The sequence below is a fragment of the Thalassophryne amazonica genome, chromosome 17 (assembly GCF_902500255.1).
Source record: "Thalassophryne amazonica chromosome 17, fThaAma1.1, whole genome shotgun sequence".
NCBI lineage: Eukaryota > Metazoa > Chordata > Actinopteri > Batrachoidiformes > Batrachoididae > Thalassophryne > Thalassophryne amazonica.
The window spans coordinates 28,297,945-28,318,749 of record NC_047119.1 but is presented as its reverse complement, the minus strand read 5'-3'; the positions used below and the strand labels follow the sequence as shown (position 1 = coordinate 28,318,749).

The 20,805-nt window shown below is 40.7% G+C and overlaps 1 protein-coding gene across 2 annotated transcripts in view; it reads right to left on the bottom strand.

Annotated features, from left to right (window-relative positions):
• ric1 (RIC1 homolog, RAB6A GEF complex partner 1) overlaps positions 1-17,120 on the bottom strand; it is a 107,570-nt gene extending 90,450 nt beyond the window's left edge. For both annotated transcript variants that reach the window (XM_034191640.1, XM_034191641.1), the window contains exon 1: positions 16,540-17,120. In XM_034191640.1, coding sequence (XP_034047531.1) covers positions 16,540-16,680 — 141 coding nt within the window. In that variant the 5' untranslated portion in view covers positions 16,681-17,120. The remainder of the gene's footprint in view (positions 1-16,539) is intronic.
• Between the last annotated feature and the right edge of the window lie 3,685 nt (positions 17,121-20,805).

The following is a 20,805-nucleotide window of genomic DNA, read 5'->3' as shown; positions in this document are numbered from 1 at the left end:
TGTTCAAACTGACAGACATTTTGTTTTTGTGCAAATATTTTCTCATTTTGAAATGGATGCCTGCAACACATTTAAAAAAAAAGCTGGGACAGTGGTAACAAAAGACTGGGAAAGTTGATGAATGCTCAAAGAAAACCTGTTTGGAACATTCCACAGGTGAACAAGTTCATTGGAAACAGGTAAGTGTCATAATTGGGTATAAAAGGAGCATCCCCAAAAGGCTCAGCTGTTCACAAGCAAAGATGGGGCGAGGATCACCACTTTGTGAACAACAGTTAAAGTCCAACAGTTTAAGAACAATGTTTCTCAATGTTCTGTTGCAAGGAATTTAGGGATTCCATCATCTACAGTCCATAATATAATCAGACAATTCAGAGAATCTGGAGAACTTTCTACACATAAGCAACAAGGCCGAAAACCAACACTGAATGCCGTGACCTTCGATCCCTCAGGCGGTACTGCATTAAAAACAGACATCATTGTGTAAAGGATCTTACCACATGGGCTCAGGAACACTTCAGAAAACCCTTGTCAGTTAACACAGTTCATCACTACATCTACAAGTGCAAGTTAAATCTCTACCATGCAACGCAAAAGCCATACATTAACAACATCCAGAAACAGCGCCGCCTTCTCTGGGCCCGAGCTCATTTGAAATGGACAGACTCAGAGTGGAAATGTGCTGTGGTCTGATGAGTCCACATTTCAAAGTGTTTTTGGAAATCATGGATGTCGTGTCCTCCGGAGAAAAGAGGAAAAAGACCATCCAGATTGTTACCAGCGCAAAGTTGAAAAGCCAGCATGTGTGATGGTATGGGGGTGTGTTAGTACCCATGGCATGGGCAACTTGTGATCTGTGATGGCACCATCAATGCTGAAAGGTACATCCAGGTTTTGGAGAAACACATGCTGCCATCCAAGCAATGTCTTTTTCAGGGACATCCCTGCTTATTTCAGCAAGACAATGCCAAGCCACATTCTGCATGTGTTACAACAGCGTGGCTTCATAGTAAAAGAGTGCAGGTACTAGACTGACCTGCCTGCAGTCCAGACCTGTCGCCCATTGAAAATGTGTGGCTCATTATGAACTGCAAAATACGACAATGGAGACCCCGGACTGTTGAACAAATGAAGTCATACATCAAGCAAGAATGGGAAAGAATTCCACCTACAAAGCTTCAACGATTAGTGTCTTCAGTTCCCAAACACTTATTGAGTGTTGATTGATTGAAAGGTGATGTAACACAGTGGTAAACATACCACTGTCCCAGCTTTTTTGAAATGTGTTGCAGGCATCCATTTCAAAATGAGCAAATAGTTGCACAAAAACAATAAAGTTTATCAGTTTGAACATTAAATATCTTGTCTTTGTGGTGTATTCAATTGAATATAAGTTGAAGAGGATTTGCAAATCATTGTATTCTGTTTTTATTTACCTTTTACACAACGTTCCAACTTCACTGGAATTGGGGTTGTAAACAAAATCTGTAGTTTTTGTCAAAAGCATTTCCTTTCAGACATTAATGGCATGAATGTCGCTCCATACCCCTGAGCTGAACTCACCCGAATGTGCTGCACGTCAGCATAAATGTAATTCATAAAGAATGCAGGACGTCTCATTTTGGGAGGAAAAAAACTGTTTTAGTCTGTTGTAATTTGCTGTCTGTGTTACAACATTTGGAAAGAGGTGTCATTTGATTTAAAACTGCGCTTTGAAGTTATGAATTCTGATCGGACACTAACTTGACTTTGGAGCTGTGCGAACGAAACGGAGGATGATTTTTGTTTCTTGCCCACAACAAGGCAAAAGTCCCAGTTAGTGACTTTAATCAGCACAAAAGTGACTCATGATTGACATCTTTAAATGGCTTTGAGAGAGGTTAAGAAGCGGACTTGCTGCTTCTGAAAAGCAGCGAAGCAGAGAACCAATGAAGCAGTGGGTCGGAGCTCTGCTTTGTTGGTTCAAGCTTCAAGCAGATCCGCACTGCAGAAGCGGTTGATTACAGACATGCTGCAGGGTCTGCAATTAACGTAGAGAAATGCTAATTTTCCTGATAAACACCCTCAAAAACAATGGCCGCTCTGAAGGACAGATAAGGAAATTGTTAAGCAAAAAGGCTATTGATGTCGGTGGATCAAATCATTTCTTAATGATTCTCAAAAAGAACCGGTTCTTGATACCCATCCCTATTGGCCGCAATAACAGAGTGACCTGTTTAACCTTTCACATATACTTTGGGTATTTATAGACTTGGAACTACAGTTGTTTCTTGATTATAGTCCTTCGCACCCCCACGTGCCTCCGGTGAAACTTAGTAGCCATCAATGTGCTGTACTGAGTTTGTTTACACGCCTCTGGAAACAAAGCTGGTGTGTGTGTGTGGGGGGGGGGGGGGGGGGGGGTCCGTCTTTATTTCTTATTTTTAAACAGAGCACTGCAGTGCAACTTAAAGCACAGAAAATTTGGTTTGTTCTAAATGTAACAGTTTGGTATCTACAAGAGATGAGGGAGGGAAAACTTTGAAATATACCACAATATTTTCTTATTATCAACATTATTAAATACAACATAGCGAACTTACTTTAATATTAAGGTTACTACAGTTATAGAAATATTGGAACGCTAATACCCAAGGTATTACCTGTAGCTGCTCGATGACACACCCATGCATTTAAGGATTAAACAGTGGAAACCCAATTTTAGCCCTAGATTTAAGGCTAAAACAATTAGGTTAATTGATTATTCAGTTGCTTGACAGAAAAGTTATAAGCAACTCATTTAATTAATTATTCCCAGAATTATTTGTCAGAAATGAAAGATTTTGTCCATTTACAACCTTTTCCTTTATGAGGATTTTCTCCTTTTCCTGTTTGCATGTGTGGTCTCCACTGGAATTGGGGTTGTACAGTTTCAAAGATCAATCAATCAATCAACCTTTTTTTATATAGCGCCAAATCACAACAAACAGTTGCCCCAAGGCGCTTTATATTGTAAGGCAAGGCCACACAATAATTATGAAAAACCCCAACGGTCAAAACGACCCCCTGTGAGCAAGCACCTGGCTACAGTGGGAAGGAAAAACTCCCTTTTAACAGGAAGAAACCTCCAGCAGAACCAGGCTCAGGGAGGGGCAGTCTTCTGCTGAGACTGGCTGGGGCCGAGGGAAAGAACCAGGAAAAAGACATGCTGTGGAAGGGGGCAGAGATCGATCACTAATGATTAAATGCGGAGTGATGCATACAGAGCAAAAAGAGAAAGAAACAGTGCATCATGGGAACCCCCCCACAGTCTACATCTAAAGCAGCATAACCAAGGGATAGTCCAGGGTCACCTGATCCAGCCCTAACCATAAGCCTTAGCGAAAAGGAAAGTTTTAAGCCTAATCTTAAAAGTAGAGAGGGTATCTGTCTCCCTGATCTGAATTGGGAGCTGGTTCCACAGGAGAGGAGCCTGAAAGCTGAAGGCTCTGCCTCCCATTCTACTCTTACAAACCCTAGGAACTACAAGTAAGCCTGCAGTCTGAGAGCGAAGCGCTCTAATGCGGTAATATGGTACTACGAGGTCCCTAAGATAAGATGGGACCTGATTATTCAAAACCTTATAAGTAAGAAGAAGAATTTTAAATTCTATTCTAGAATTAACAGGAAGCCAATGAAGAGAGGCCAACACGGGTGAGATATGCTCTCTCCTGCTAGTCCCCGTCAGTACTCTAGCTGCAGCATTTTGAATCAACTGAAGGCTTTTTAGGGAACTTTTAGGACAACCTGATAATAATGAATTACAATAGTCCAGCCTAGAGGAAATAAATGCATGAATTAGTTTTTCAGCATCACTCTGAGACAAGACCTTTCTGATTTTAGAGATATTGCGTAAATGCAAAAAGGCAGTCCTACATATTTGTTTAATATGCGCTTTGAATGACATATCCTGATCAAAAATGACTCCAAGATTTCTCACAGTATTACTAGAGGTCAGGGAAATGCCATCCAGAGTAAAGATCTGGTTAGAGACCATGCTTCTAAGATTTGTGGGGCCAAGTACAATAACTTCAGTTTTATCTGAGTTTAAAAGCAGGAAATTAGAGGTCATCCATGTCTTTATGTCTGTAAGACAATCCTGCAGTTTAGCTAATTGGTGTGTGTCCTCTGGTTTCATGGATAGATAAAGCTGGGTATCATCTGCGTAACAATGAAAATTTAAGCAATACCGTCTAATAATACTGCCTAAGGGAAGCATGTATAAAGTGAATAAAATTGGTCCTAGCACAGAACCTTGTGGAACTCCATAATTAACTTTAGTCCGTGAAGAAGATTCCCCATTTACATGAACAAACTGTAATCTATTAGACAAATATGATTCAAACCACCGCAGCGCAGTGCCCTTAATACCTATGACATGCTCTAATCTCTGTAATAGAATTTTATGGTCAACAGTATCAAAAGCAGCACTGAGGTCCAACAGAACAAGCACAGAGATAAGTCCACTGTCCGAAGCCATAAGAAGATCATTTGTAACCTTCACTAATGCTGTTTCTGTACTATGATGAATTCTAAAACCTGACTGAACCTCTTCAAATAGACCATTCCTCTGCAGGTGATCAGTTAGCTGTTTTACAACTACCCTCTCAAGAAAAAGATGTGCAGTTTATGCAGTATTGGCAATTTTGTGCAATATTGTGTAGTTTTAAGCAGCATTCCTGCTGTACAGGAGTCATAAGGTGCATGGATGTATAAATAGTGACCAGAGCTATTATAATAAATACTTAGAGGATGATAGCAATAATAATGAGGAGAAGAATGACAGTGAAATAACAGTCAGTCAGGTGGTGGAGGGGAAGCTGTTCGCCAGCCTAGTAGTCCTGGACTTCAGACTCCTGTAGTGTCTGTCTGATGGTAGTGTGAAGACTGTGTGCTGTCCCTGATGTGGGTTGTATGCAGGACTCTGGTTTGATAAATGTCCTGCAGTGAGGGGAAGGCTGCCCCAGAGATGTACTGTGAGGTCTTATTCACATGCTGGAGAACCTTCCTGTCTTGGACTGTGCAATTACCGTACCCGACTGTGATAAGTGAGGAAACTCTCAATCGTACACCTGCAGAAGTTGCTGAGAATTTTGCCTGACATACTAAATTGTTTTATGCCTGGTGTCATTCCTCTTCAAGTTTGAGGCCCTGCAGGTACTCAAGTATCCTGCCCACTAGCATACAAAACTGATTTCATCACCAGTACTACCAGAGCTTACAAGTTAGACAAACACCCATACAAAAAAAAATTACTTATGAGCTCAAACACAAATGGCAGCAAGTAGCAGTGATAAAATAGTATTTACATGCATCAACATTTTCTATGCTCCACAGTCACATGCAGTTAATGTATTTGTAAAAATCCCAGGTACATTTACTGCTTACACACAAACATTCAACTGTTAACCTGAAAACATGAGCATAACATCCATATGCTGCTAATTACGGGTCATGTTTACACATACAATTACAGCATAACAGCTGCAGCACACAAACACATCCCGAGCCCTGGACCCTCCTCATAGAGCTGTGCTAGGGTGGCAGGGAGCAAGAACAGAACAAAGCTAATCTTTACATGGATTAGAGATAGCGCCTCGTCTGAGCAAGATTGGTTCAGGCTGCACTGGCCACGGGTGGCAGAGATTACAGGGAATAGAGCTGGAGTCAAATTTATGGCACAGGGAACTGGCCCAAGAGAGATTAAACAGGAAAGGACAGATTTACAGTCAACTATATCTGACAAACATGCTTTTCTAAAGGAAAACATACTGTGGACCATTAAAAACCTAAAAAAAAAAAAAAAAAAAAAAAAAAAAAAAAAAAGAGAGGACAGTATCCATGCTGAACATGTCATTGAATAATACCTCCATGAGGACAATTTAAATTTATTTTCATCTATGAAACATATATATACACACATGTACGTAGTGTCTATGAGTGAGAGCATGTTTGATCGGGAATCAATAACTGAACGTTTAACTCAGCTACAATAATAAAGTACATTCAGTGCAGGTTTGAAGCAGGTACTGAAATGAAAACTTCATCTTCACCAACAAAGCTGTCACCTCTCACCTATCCTGGATTCCAGAGAACTGTTACGGTGCAACGAAAGCTGCCTCAAAGAGAGACAGCTGCTGCTGCTACAACTACTTCCAAAAATGAAGAGGTAAAAAGCTGACAAAGATGAAGAGAATCAACACTTACTGATAGGGGTGTCACGGTACACAGAAGTCACAGTTCAGTTCAAATTTGTGTTTACACATCACACTTCAGTATGAGTTCAGTACAACAACTTTAAACTGTGACAACAGAGAGAGAGCAGAGAGCTGCCGTCAGCCACATTAGCACTGTGAGACAAAGTGCAAATGTAAACTCTTTTTTCATTAAACGTTTATTAATTGATTACATCACATCATTCATGTTGGGATGAATTTACTGTGCAGAGTATTAAAGGTCAAGTCACACATTTTCTAACATCCCAGTTAGCAACACAACATCAAAGTAACATCCCAATGGCCGACAGCCAGAGTGAAACGAATGCGGTTATGTCCGATAATGAAGTTTCTGGAGTTGGTCTCCAGGACTGTGGCTGCCCACTGGTCCTAGTGGTTTGGATTGTGTCCAACTGTAATTAGGATGGGTTATGTGCAGAGGACAAATTTCATTGTATGTATGTATCTACAATGACAAAAAACTCTTCCCCCACTACTACTACTAAAGTGCTCAATAGCCTATGTCACTGCCCTTATGTCAAAGCATGTGTGTGCCACGTTTGGTTCAATTCCGATGCGCCGTTTGGACAGGAGAGGGACACACACACACACACACACACACACTTGTCTCTTAGAATATAGATAAGTGAAATAACGACATTCTCAAAATACATCTACTTTTAACACCATAAACCTACAGTATTTATATACAGTACAGTCACTTGCCCAGTTCCGGATCATTGCCAGTTCCGGATCACTGCTGTAATTTTTGCGCCGCCCTTTCTCGTAATCAGCACAAATAAGCTAATACTTGGTACCAATGGAAAGATTGATGTTTTGTCTACAAACGAACACAAGCTCGACCGGATCCACCCGTCCTTGTGATCAGCAGAGGAATCAAAACATCCCGGTGTCTGCGGTGTGCGCACTTTTCCTGACTCACTCATTCCTGCAAGTTTGAAAGTAACGATCTCTAAAACGTTGCAAAGGTGAGTTAGCCATTCGGTGTTTTTGGTTCTAGAGTGGGAAAATACTTACTTACTTGGGTAGAAAATGTCAGTGTGTTATGTCTTGCTGTTTAATTGCTGCACACATTTATCTCCGATGCGAAAATTTGCCGGTTACATTTATCTCCGATGCGAAAATTTGCCGGTTGGGGATCACTGAAGGAGCAGTCTGTAATTGTGAGCCAAGTGGACTTTGGGGGTCATCTCAAAATCACGAATGGGCATGAATGTGGGGGCTTTTACTTTTTAATTCGGGAGAAATCTCACCTCCACACTTCATTTTTTTGCTCGTAAAAACGTATAATGGCGCCTTTCAAAACGAAGTAAATTCTCATTTAATAGGTATAATTTCTATCATTTTGTGTTCAAAACACATTCTCGAGCACACTGTGTATCATTCTGCATCAGAAGGGCTCCAGCCAGATTCCAGGAATGCCCCCAAAGTGACAGAGAGTGTCACGATCTAGAACTGGGCAAAGTGATCCATTTTTGGCAAATGTTTGCGTCACACATGATGTGGCTTCACACTTTAAGTAGAAGCGCTACTCCACCCAGACGTTTTCAGCTAAATAACATCCAAATACCCAATACAACAATACACAATAAAGGACATTCAGTTGCATTACGGCTCCGTATAGCGGGACTTTAAAAAAGGTGATCCAGAACTGGGCAACCATCTGTACTGTGTCTTAAAACACCCTAGTATTTCTGCACAAATGTGGTTTACAATACACACACACACACACACACACACACACACACACACACACACACACACACACACACACACACACACACACACACACACACACACACACACACAGTTAAATTACCAAAAAAAAAAAAAAACTTGGCTGCAGTGTCAACTCAGCATGAGAGCATTTTCAGCAAACAAAAACAAACAAAAAAAAAAAGCCAAATCTTGAGAGATGACGTGTAGCATTTGGAAATAAATGTTTTATCTGTCAGTAGGAATACAGAAAATTATCTGAAGATACAGCAGCACAAGCACCTAAGCTGTTCTTACACCTGACCAAGTAACGGGCTGAGCTACACGTCAGCGCACCTCGGCTGACTTGCCCAAGCAGTTTTGCCTGGCAATGCTCACTCCCAGTCAACTTGGCCCCACCTGTGGTTATCTTAGAACGACAGGGAAAACCACAGCGCAACTCTAGACGAACATGGTGTTCACTCGGGCAACACTTGATATGTCACAATAATTTCTTCCCTGCTCAGTGGGAAATTTGGAGTAAGTTAGTTCTCGCTCTCTCATGGATAGAACAAATTTTAAGGCTATACATCAAAAGGAAGGAGTAACACAGACCAACTTCTCTGAAAGGACTTTTTTTTTGACATTTCATACCAATATTTATAAACAGGCAATGTTCTCAACAGGGTTCTCACCAGGATCTTTTAGCAGAGTAATGGGATGGAAAAATCACCTCAACAAGCCGGGGGTTCGGGCCGCTTTTGCATTTTGGGTTTATAAAGGGCCTTCTTTGTCCGTCTAAATATACCAAATAGCTCTGGAAATAACTTAATTAGGCCATGATATTTTTACCTTTTAGATACCATGTTTCCAAAATATTGGAGAGTCAGTTACTTAAGCTCACAATAACACCCAATTCATGAGCTCACAACATTTATTGAAACTAAAAGTTACATGTACATTTCTATCATAGATTTGATAAAAGAATGCTCAGGCAGAAACGTAAATTCTTCTGTTTTTCATTTTGGCACAGTTGTTGCAAGCTGAGTCAAAGCTGAATGTTTCCGCCTCATCTCCTTCAACAAAATCATGAAGACGTTGTCCAGGGTTTCTTCTTTCAGCCTGTTTGGGGGGGTCTTGGCCCTCTTCATAGTGGAAAAACCCCTTTAAGTCTGAAAATATAAATTATTTTAAACCTCGGCCTTGGGCTGACAGTCTCATCACACAGTGCATGTGTATTGAGGCACTACAACTAAATGCATTTGATGGACATTCAGAACCAGGCCGGAAGAGCATCAGGAGCGAAAGGGAGCGTGTCATAGGTCGGGCCTGTGGGCGGACTGAAGGAGGTTGTTGCCCCAGCAGGAGCGGAGAGCCGCAGCCGTTAGCAGATGGTGACAGCAGCAGAGAGTGGCAGCATTTGCAAGAAAAATGCTTAATCACTGAAGTCCCACAAAAACAATGCACAAAGGATATTATTGTTTTTCCTTTACATGAGGGACCGTAACTTCAGCTTACCGGTAAATCGGTAACAGTGGCAGAGAACAGCAGCATTTGGAGGAACAATGTTTAATCAGTCAAGTCCCACAAAAGCACACAGAGGATATTATATTATTATTATTCCTTTACATGAGGGACTAACGTCAGTTTATGAACCGGCGAAGCAGGAGATATTAATGGTCCAATCCATGCCAGAGAACAGTCATGGGCCGCCCTGGTGGAAAAAGGCTCGTTAATGATATAATTAATGACTTTGCAAGTCTGAATGAAAGTTTGAAATCTGAGTTGTACTGGTCAAATTTGCGCTATGCTACGTTTGTTTTACAAGTGAGAGCATCTTACCGAGCCAATTTTTTTTTTTAAGGATCAGGCAGGCTGTGATTCAAGCCGATTTGGATTTCAGTGAAACACGGCTCAGAGATGGAACCTACCAAGAAACAAACTTTCCCAAAAATTTTTGACCGAAAACCAAACGGTGACGTTGCCAGGGGTCATCAGAGTTCAAGGCAAAAATACGCAAAAACTGATATTTCATTGAATTCCCATCTTTCAAGTGGTGTAACATTCAGCGCCATCAAGTCCCCAAACCAGTTTAACTATCAAATGACTTATGGAGGCAAACTGTTCCATCTTACATACATATTAGTTTGGGGGATCAATGGCACTGAATATAGGGGGTGCTCAAAGTCTGGTTATTTTGCAAAATTGGCTGTATTTAAAGTGGATATGACACTTAAAGACAACATAGTCTTATTACATGTAACAAAGGTTATATAATTCAGACAACCTAAACGTTTTAGGAAAGTGTACGCGGTTCTCCCGTTATATACAACATTAGAACGCCCCACCACTGAAAAATGTGCACGCCCCGTGACTAGCTTCCCGCTGAGAACCAAGCCTAAAATACGTTACTACGTGTAGACCGTATCAGCTTGCGCGCCTGGCGGCCGTTGTTTACACTTTGTTTAGCGGCAGAAACTTTGATTAAATACAGCTCTCAGGGACTTGTTTGTCGATAAGCCTGACCAGTGTGTCGCAGCATATTGCACAAACACAAGGGCAAAAGGTTTTAGCCTTTTCAAGTCCAGGCAGATTGATCGAAAGCTGTTGTGTGATGCATGAAATGTCTGGCTGCCGCTCGCTCCGCTCGCACACACACATTTGTTCCCAACAGCAGACACTTTCCTCTACCGTCGCCATGTTCTCACCGCTCACAGGAACACATAAAATGTCAACCCCAAATAATATGTTCACAATAATCTTGAAATGGTCAAGGAACTTACGTAGTAAACACGGCGCCGGCACGTTCACTGTTGTTTTTGGCAATCTTTTTCGAAACTTTCGGAGTTTATTTCCTATTCTTTCATGAAAATAACGTAACTAAACACGGATGAATGCAATGCCAGGCACTCGAAAACGGCAAAAACACGAAGGTAATGATGGTGGTCCACAAGTAATAGCTACACTATCACGGCTCCCGAACAATAACAAAGGCGGTAAACAGACGCTCGAATTGAAAATGCTATACAGTAATTAGAGTGTTATAAACAGCAGCAACAAAAATCAAAGCCTCCCTTACCATTCCATATTCTGCAGCCTTTCAAAATCCATTGGAATTGGCACATCTCTTGCCTCTGCTTCGGCTCCGCCATAAACACCGTCGGCATTATTTTCGCTGCCAGAATGCTCCTGGTTTAAATGTTCGTCCGAAAAATACGGCTCCAATCTGTAGGGTCTAATCACTGCTGCGACATCCTCAGGATCCGAGTCAGAAATAATCCACACTTGAAGAGTAGTCAGAAAAGTTCTTGATCTCGTCACTGTCCATGCTGAGGTCCATCTGTTCCTGTTGTCAATCGAACAGACAAAGACAGGACTCTCCATTCTGTGATGACACGGCATCACGTGACCGCTGAAGGAGCGCTGCAAGCGCGCTTTCCAATAAACACACTTTTGAGAAGCTGTACAAACTTTATTTTTCAGTGATAATGAATAAAAACACTTTCAACTTACTATACTGGATGTATATTTTGCTATTTATATCAGTTTTTCCCTCATTTTTGAAGTGTCATCGCCACTTTAAAGGCCCATAACCCTCTGCACCATCAACACCACAACCAGATTTCAATGTTGTCAACAAATAGACCCTACTCTATCAAATGCAACTGAAAAAAACATTGGGGTCTTGACTGCGCTGGCCATCAGTGGGCGCCAAAGTACTCAATTTGCCTAATTTTGAGGACGTTTAGCGCCACCTGGTGGCCTGCGCCATCAGCCTTTTTTAACTAAATTTGCTGGAGTGGATAAACTAACATCTCTACTTTATATAACAGTTTTCAGAATTTTGTGGACTCCCTTGAACTTTGATGACCCCTGGCAAGGTCACCGTTTGGTTTTCAGTCGAGAAATTTTGGGAAAGTTTGTTTCTTCATTTCATTCAGAGTTTATAGCTACAGCTTATTCATAACTCTTGTCCCTGGTTGGGCCTTTCTACAATTTCCATAATTAATAATTCTACAATTTACATAATTAACAACCTCATTCACAATATCATTCAATCATTGGTCCGCCTTCTCACATCTAAAGTTAGGTTCCACCTCTGGCTTGGTAGGTTCCATCTCTGAGCCAAGTTTCATTGAAATCCAATTCAGCTTGAATCACACCCTCATGTAAACCTGCCTGAACTTTAAAAATACTGGCTCTTAAATTTGAATGGAGTTATTAAAAACAGGCGATAGTGTTACTTTGCGTTCAACACACGCATGACGGAGCCATTCGCAGACTACCAGTTGGTATAAATTAACCTAGATAACCCACATAGGACGCAAAAAAAAAAAAAAACACATGTGGATAGCTGTCAAAACAACCAAAGCTCTACACTGGCACTTGTTAAATATTTGCCTGAATACATGCAAATTAGCCAGGTACAATCAATGAAGAGAAATTATCATTTTCCTGCTACACCCCATCAAAAACAACATAACAGCCTAATTTGCAGTGTAATTTCTTTCCGGGCAGCAGCATAACAGGCCGTTACTCTGTTATAACACTGGCGAGACATATGCTTAAGAATCAAACGACACAAAACAATGTCACATTCTTGTGGACTTCAGGAACAAGACAGAGACCCTAATCCATTGTTGCTACAGTTCAATACCACACAGGCTGTATGGAACACAGCCAACAATGTTATCAAATGCAGGCTATTAAATCAAACTGTCAGCACAGCAAAGCTGGTCTCTTTAAACTAATGAAGGTTAGCAGATAGCAGATGTAATTGTTTAAGGTGCTGTAAGACCCCCCCCCCACCCCCACCCTATCTATACCAGTAAATGCCAAATATGTTAAAAATCTTTTAGTTCAGGTTTTTATTTACAAACTTGTGAACAGATTTACGTAACACTTTGGATGATCCATTATTTCAAATGTTGCCTAAAACATGGCAATGCTTTGAGTTCAACACCTAGACAGTTGATTTGACAGTATATGAAATTTAATTATTTATTTATTATTAATCCAGGAAAGAAAATTCATTCAGTTTTGTAAAAACTGTACTATTCCACACATTCTTATTCCCTTCAATTAGCAGTAAACAATCAGCTTTTTAAATGTAATATTTCATTCTGTCCGTTCGTCCGTCTGTGTGTGCGTGTTTATTCTCATTCCTTAAATCCTTAATTTCTCTGTCTTCTCCCAGGATCCATATTGGCTTTTCTTCAAGGCCTTTTCTGATAATGCTGCATTTTACAGTGACTCATACTTAAGCCTGGGGATATTGGAAAAGCTATATCATCTGAATAACTGACTTAAAAGTATAGGCCACTGAGCTTTTAAAGATTTAAAGCATAAAAAGAATTTTCACTGGCACCACTATAATTTTATTTATTAGCATTTAAGTAGTGGATTCATAATATGACATGACCAATAAGGTCAAAATTCACATTGTCTAGAAAAAAGTTAATAAATCATCCCCCTGAAGGGAAAATTTTCAAAAGAACAGACAGTTACGACAGCGACAGTTGAGACCAATACGGGTATATGACAGTGATATGATAGATCATGTGGGGGCTTCCCCAGTCTTGTACAAGGTATTATTATCACTTTACCGAGGCGTTGCTAGGCCGGTAGCGTAGCTTTATGTCGACGCTACCTGGCTATACCTGCCCGCTGTGCGTAAACAAATGACATCACAGCGCGCGCACAGTCCAAGAACTGTCGGCAGAGGGGAATAAAAAATAAAAAGGTGAGAAGTGTGTGTTGGTCCCAATATGGATACTCCGGATGATTTTCTCATGGATAGTACGACAATGAACAGCAGCCAGAGCAGCCAGCTTGATGAAGACACACTACAGAATTTGGAGAGCAGCGCGCACCAGCCGACACGACAAAAGTTAAGTGAGCCAACTTTTTATGTACACGTTACGTGTTGTGTATCTCAGGAAAAAAAATGGTAATATGCAAATAACATGCTGTTGTCGTGCGGTATGCATTTTCTGAGTCCCTCCGTTCATGCTGTAGCCCGCAATGACAGATATTTGCCCTCGTCTAACTCGGGCGAATATCTGTCATTTTGGGCAACTGGGCATAGACGTCGGGCCTCTGAAAATGCATACCGCCCTCCAAAAGCATTACTGTATTATTATGGGATGGGCACGGTGCAGAGTAGAGATGCATCATTACTTCAATGGCTGGTCTCCCTCTGGCTGCTATACAACATGGCGGAAAACGCTCCAAAACCGCAGTGTTTCTGTGTAATTCTAAAATGTTTCTCACATATTATGTAAAAGCTAGTGAGAAATAAACACTTCTAAAATGAAAAATGCTGTTTTGTAACCTGATAACAACACCTCTGGAGTGATTTACAAAACCTCTCAAGGACGTCAGCGTCACGCATTGCATCAAGGTAACTTCCGGTCTGTTCAAGATGTCATGGACGCACGCACGCACGCACGCACGCACGCACGCACGCACACACACACACACACACACACCTGTAGTCAGCATTAAAAAAAAATAGGCTCCAGACCCTCGCGACCCTTAACTGGAGTAAGCGATTGAAGATGAGTGAGTGAGTGAGAAAATATTTGTTATGGAATTCTCTCCAGAAAAATATGTTCTCCTGATTAAAATGAGCTGTAATTTTACAAGACCTTTCAAAAATAAACCAACATTACAATGCCTGGATTTTAGGAGAAACTAAGTTTTGTCAGTTTACTGAAATTTGGGTGGCACTCTAGCTTTAAATAAAAGTCGTAAAGGCCTTGATCTTATAATGCCCTGCAAAACAAAAACTGAACCCAATCTTGCTTTAAATGGAGAATTGTGAACAACAGTGGACTCAAACTACATATAATGACAGAAACACAAACCCAAAAGTTGACAAAACTATTCCATGCGACTACAAAACACATGTGTATAACAAAGTATGGCGATTTCATTTCTGTGTTAGTTTACTTAGAACAATCACCTACCTTGGTAATAATTTAAGTGTCTATGTCTGATCTGCGAAGACAACCATCATGCTATGTCTGTTCAATGCCGCTATCAGTCAATGGCAGAACAATAGTTCTTTATAAAGTTGTCCTGAACTACACACAAGACATTTAATCTGTCAACCTCATTACCAGCAAGTGGGTGATTGTAGTGAATTTGGTAGATGACGTTTCCCCTTAAAACCCCCTTTACTCAGGATCCTACGCACTTCTTGTGTGGTCAAGAAATTGCACTGAACGCCACATGATGCCAAAAACGCGCTCAGCTGCCACCAGGTCCTTTCCGCATCTTCTCGCAAACCGCTATGATTGCAATGGTTGCCGTGAAGTATGAAACTGCACCTGATTTCCAAAGAAGAGTCGCCAAACCCGGAAGATGCACAAATACCACACAGGTACGCAAAACACCTCACAGAGCACCCTGTGACCGCACGACGGGCATGCAAAGACCAAAGCATTTTTTACTGCGGCAACAGCAGATCATACACTGACACATGACCAGAGTGACGCAAGTTTGGACATAAACTCTGGAGAAAATAAACAAAGAGCAACATCATCTCAATATCACAGCCAACTGATGCGCAATGATTGGGGCTGTGTGCCATGATTTTTATGAATAAAGTTAATTTTATAAAGCGCAAAATAAGTTCCTTGTCAGCTGATGTCCACAAAGTTCATCAGAAACATTTGTGAGAGTTCAAATCTGGGCTTCTGAAAGCGCCACTGTGTATTCGGCACAAGAGGACATTACTAATCGGTTTACTCAATCCGTCGCAGTGTGACTACACTTTTAGCACCTGTCGCCACACTGAGGCAGTACTGCGTGCGTACATGAAGTAACAGGAAGTCAAAAATGCTGACATGAGGTCCTTCAGACTGGTGCCGCTTTCAGACAAGAAGAGCAATCTGAGCAATCACTGCAGGGGATGCTGCAAATGTCTGAACATTCTGCTTTCCAGAACAAGCCCCAGAACAAGGTTGTTCCGCATTACCGCTCAGTGTGGCAAGCAAAAGTGAGTGGTATTGTAGGATTCACACTCAAATAAAGTCTTATCTCCATTCTTCATTTTGCACTGTCTGGTTAACATTCATTAAAGTATATAGTCAGCTATTCTACTGCTCAATGTGATCTTTGGGGAATTCCCCACTTACAAGTAAAGCAAAGAATTATTGGGGGTTGAGCAGGTCAGCGGTCGTTTGATAGCTGATAGGCTCATCCATGAGCCCAATCCTACATTCAGTTTTAGGATTTCTTATTATAGCTGCTATTTAGTCAAATACAACAGAAAATATACTACAGAAAGTTTGCCCTGGCAATTGCAGGTGGCAGACACATCTACGTGACACTGTTTTTGATCGAGCTAATACATCAAAGTTAACTGCCACCCATGTTCATTATATTGTCTTTCAATTCGGCGAGTTACAAAAATTCGAACGCAGGTAACAGATACGCACAACAGTGACACAACAGTACCAACGCTTGTAAACAATAGAGTTTTGCAATAAAAAGAACTGTCGATAAAGGCAAACAGCCACAAGGTTGTTGATGTCCAGATGCTTTTAGATGGAATGAAGCTGTGGCTGGTTCACGAACTTACCCGATTGAACCAGATGCTAAGCTGTGTCTCGGACAGCACCACGAAGTAAAACTTGTTGGAGCTGGGTTGGATGTGGAAAGGCTCCTCTTCGCTCCTCAACGGACAGAGCAGGTTTCGGGGCCAGCCGGTAAGAAAATACATGACGGCCAGCAACTTACTCCGCTTCCACACAGCGTCGCAATGCCAGAACGTCGGCGTCCTATATTGTCCCCCTCCAAAGAAATATACCGTTTCAACCGGAGGGATTCATGGGTGGTTGTTAAAATTTAAACTTCAAATAGAAAAATCCAGCCAGGCGTCCACGCAGGCTATTATTCCATAGATGCCGTAAAGAAAAGATCTGAGCAGCTAGCTGAGCTAACGCTGGTTTTCCAAGTTAAAGCTAACGAGCTTTCGAATCGAAAATAAAAGCGCCGAGTCCATATCGAAACAAACAACATGTCACGGCTGATGTTGAGAGTAATTAACTTTCGTTCCCGCTGTCGTATTTCAGGCTGCGCTCTCTGAACCAGCGATATTTCATAACGGGAAAGAGTCCACTTCTCACTCCTCTGAATCTCTCTGACGCCATCTTTACAAGAGTCTGTGTTACTCAACGCTGATTGGCTAGGTTTACGTTCGTTCGTCCCCTTCTCCGCTATGTTGAAACGTGTTGCGTCGAACGAAACGTGGCTCGATACTGGCCCCTGGTGGTCATTATGAGTTGTTAAACAACTGATGTGTGATCTACGCAGATTCCAAAGATAAAAAAAAATAATGCTTTTGAATGTGTCCGCTTCTGTGTAAAAGTTTTACGCAACCTAGAATTTTTGATAAACACATTCCCTGGGAATAATAATGGAATCAGTCAGTGAGTAGGTCTGCAAAATTTCCATCAAGAACTGTATAAACGACTGCACATTCAGATCAGAAATGTTGCATTCTGGTAGCTAAAGGTGAGGATCGGTGAGCCTCTTTGGGCAATTTTGGCATCGTTTTTCATAGGATACTACACTTATTTATACATATTCATTTAAGTAAGAATGTTTGCACAATGGAATATTCTGGGTTTGTTCAGGCAGGCACATGTAAAGTTGTCATTTTGTCTGCACATGATTTTTGAATCCTTTGTTTAATTTAAAATTAATTATTCCGATTTTCATATTTCTGATCATTTTTATATTTATATGATGTGTGCTTTCATACACTATTGAACACTTTTTTAAACCAGGAAGCATAGTTTTAAACAAGTCAACACATATATGCGATTATCTCACCAGATGTTGTTTCATTTAATATTTAAATAGGACAGTTTTTATATTTCTGGCAGTGTTTATATTTCTGGACAATTTTCAAATTTCTATTTATGCATGATGTTTGCTTTTAATGTTTTCTATTTTTCACATGACACTTTCTCTTGTGATTAGGTACCGTGCATCCAGAAAGTATTCACAGCACTTCACTTTTTCCACATTTTGTTATGTTACAGCCTTATTCCAAAATGGTTGAAATTCATTTTCCCCTCAAAATTCTACACACAATACCCCATAATGGCAATGTGAAAAAAAGTTGTTTTTTTTTTAGATTTTTGAAACTTTATTAAAAATAAAAGATAAAACTAAAAATAAAAAAACTAAGATATCATATGTATATAAGTATTAACAGTCTTTGCCATGAAGCTCAAAATTGAGCTCAGGTGCATCCTGTTTCCACTGATCATCCTTAAGATGTTTCTACAGCTTAATTGGAGTCCACCTGTGATAATTCAGTTGAATGGACATGATTTGGAAAGACACACACCTGCCTACATATAAGGTCCCACAGTTGACAGTGCATGTCAGAGCACAAACCAAGCGTGAAGTCAAAGGAATTGTCTGTAGAGCTCTGAGACAGGATTGTCTCGAGGCACAAATCTGGGGAAGGGTACACAAGCATTTCTGCTGCTTTGAAGGTCCCAATGAGCACAGAGGCCTCCATCTTCTGTAAATGGAAGAAGTTCAGATCCACCAGGACTCTTCCTAGAGCTGGCTTTCCACCTAAACTGAGCAATCAGAGGACAAAGACCTTAGTCAGGGAGGTGACCAAGAACCCGATGGTCACTCTGTCAGAGCTCCAGCATTCCTCTGTGGAGAGAGGAGAACCTTCCAGAAGGACAACCATCTCTGCAGCAATCCACCAATAGACCTGTATGTAACGTGACCAGAAGAAAGCCACTCCTTCATAAAAGGCACTTGGCTGCCCACCTGGAGTTTGACAAAAGGCACCTGAAGAAGAAAAAGGCACCTCAGACCATAAGAAACCAAATTTTGGCATGAATGCCAGGCGTCATGTTTGGAGGAATGGCAGCATCATACTGTAGGGATGTTTTTCAGTGGCAGGAACTGGGAGACTAGTTAGGATTGAGGGAAAGATGAATGCAGCAATGTTCTGGATGAAAACCTGCTCCAGAGTGCTCTTGACCTCAGACTGGGGCGACGGTTCATCTTTCAGCAGGACAATGACCCTAAGCATACAGCCAAGACATCAAAGGATTGGCTTCAGGACAACGCTGTGAATGTCCTTGAGTGGCCCAGCCAGGGCCCAGACCTGAATCTGACTGAAGATCTCTGGAGAGATCTGAAAATGGTTGTGCACCGACGATCATCATCCAACTAGTGAAGCAGATAACTGAAACAATCGTGCAAATGGTGATACAAGCACCAAGATTGGCACAAATACTCCTTAGACATTGCTCTTTTGAACAAACCGACTGGCCACTTGAATTTTCAGTAGGTGGCCAGGTAGGGGTCAATTGAAGAATTACACAGGGTTCAAAATTAAAAATGCTGAAATCATTTTGAAAACTACACCATGTTATTTGTGTGATTGTAAATATTCCAAAAAGGTATAGATTGGGCTATCTATGACTGAATGATTAGGAGTTATGGGGTAACAACAGGAAAAATGGTGACAAAGGTCAGTTTCAGTTTGTACAGGGGTCAAAGTTAAAGTTGCTCCAATTTTGGTAAAAAATGATGCAAATTATTAGTTGAGGTAACAGGGTTTTAAAAAGGAATAGTTTACACCATGTATCATGCTTAGTTATCATGTTACATGTCATAGAATCCAATGGACGTTGACCTTGTTTGACCTTTACTTTGGAGACCAAACATTCAACACAATCAAAACTATTCCATTTATTAATCCTATTAGCTCAACCAATAATTTGTATCACTTTTTACCAAAATTAGAGCAACTTTAACTTTTGACCCCTGTACAAACTGACATTGACCTTTGTCACCATTTTTGCTGTTTTTAGCCCATAACTTCTGATCATTCAGGCATAGATAGTCAAAACTATACCTTTTTTGAATCTTTATGATCAGACAAATAATGTGGTGTAGTTTTCAATATGATTTCAGCATTTTTAATTTTGACCCCTGTGTAATTCGTCAATTGACCCCTACCTGGCCCTCTATTGAAAATTCAAGTGGCCAGTCAGTTTGTTCAAAAGAGTCTAAGGAGTATTTGTGCCAAATTTGGTGCTTGTATCACAATTTGCATGATTTTGCTCTAAATATTCTCTTAGCCGCTGCACTAAACCTGATGTAGCTTAAGAGGTGCTGCAAAGAGGAATGGGCAAAACTACCCAAAGATAGGTGCACCAAGCTTGTGGCATCATATTCAAGAAGACTTGAGGCTGTAATTGCTGCCAAAGGTGCATCAAAGGGTGTGAATACTTATGTAGGTGTAATTTCTTCGTTTTTTTAAATTTTGAATAAATTAGCAAAAATTTAAAAAAAAACTTTTTTCATGTCATCATTATGGGGTGTTGTAGGTAGAATTCTGAAGGAACAAAGAATTTACTGCATTTTGGAATAAGACTGTAACATAACATAATGTGGAAAAAGTGAAGCCCTGAGAATAATTTCCAGATGCACTGTACTAAATAATATTAGCTATATGGTAGATTTTCATGATAAAACTTTCACACACACACACACACACACACACACACACACACACACACACACACACACACACACACACACACACATATATATATATATATTTGTTTGATTGATTGATTGATTGTGTATTTGGTTTCAGATGCACATACATTCAGACCATTTTTTTTTAGCTATTCAATCAGTAGCCTCTGGCTACAACCCCCTACAACTCTATCTCTTAACCTGACAGTAAAGTTTTCTTAATCTGCTGACAGTTTTTCTTAGTCACATTGAGTCAATTCTCAAATGCAACTTAATTAAAAAAAAATGTATCAGCAATTCCCATATTGTGGTTTTC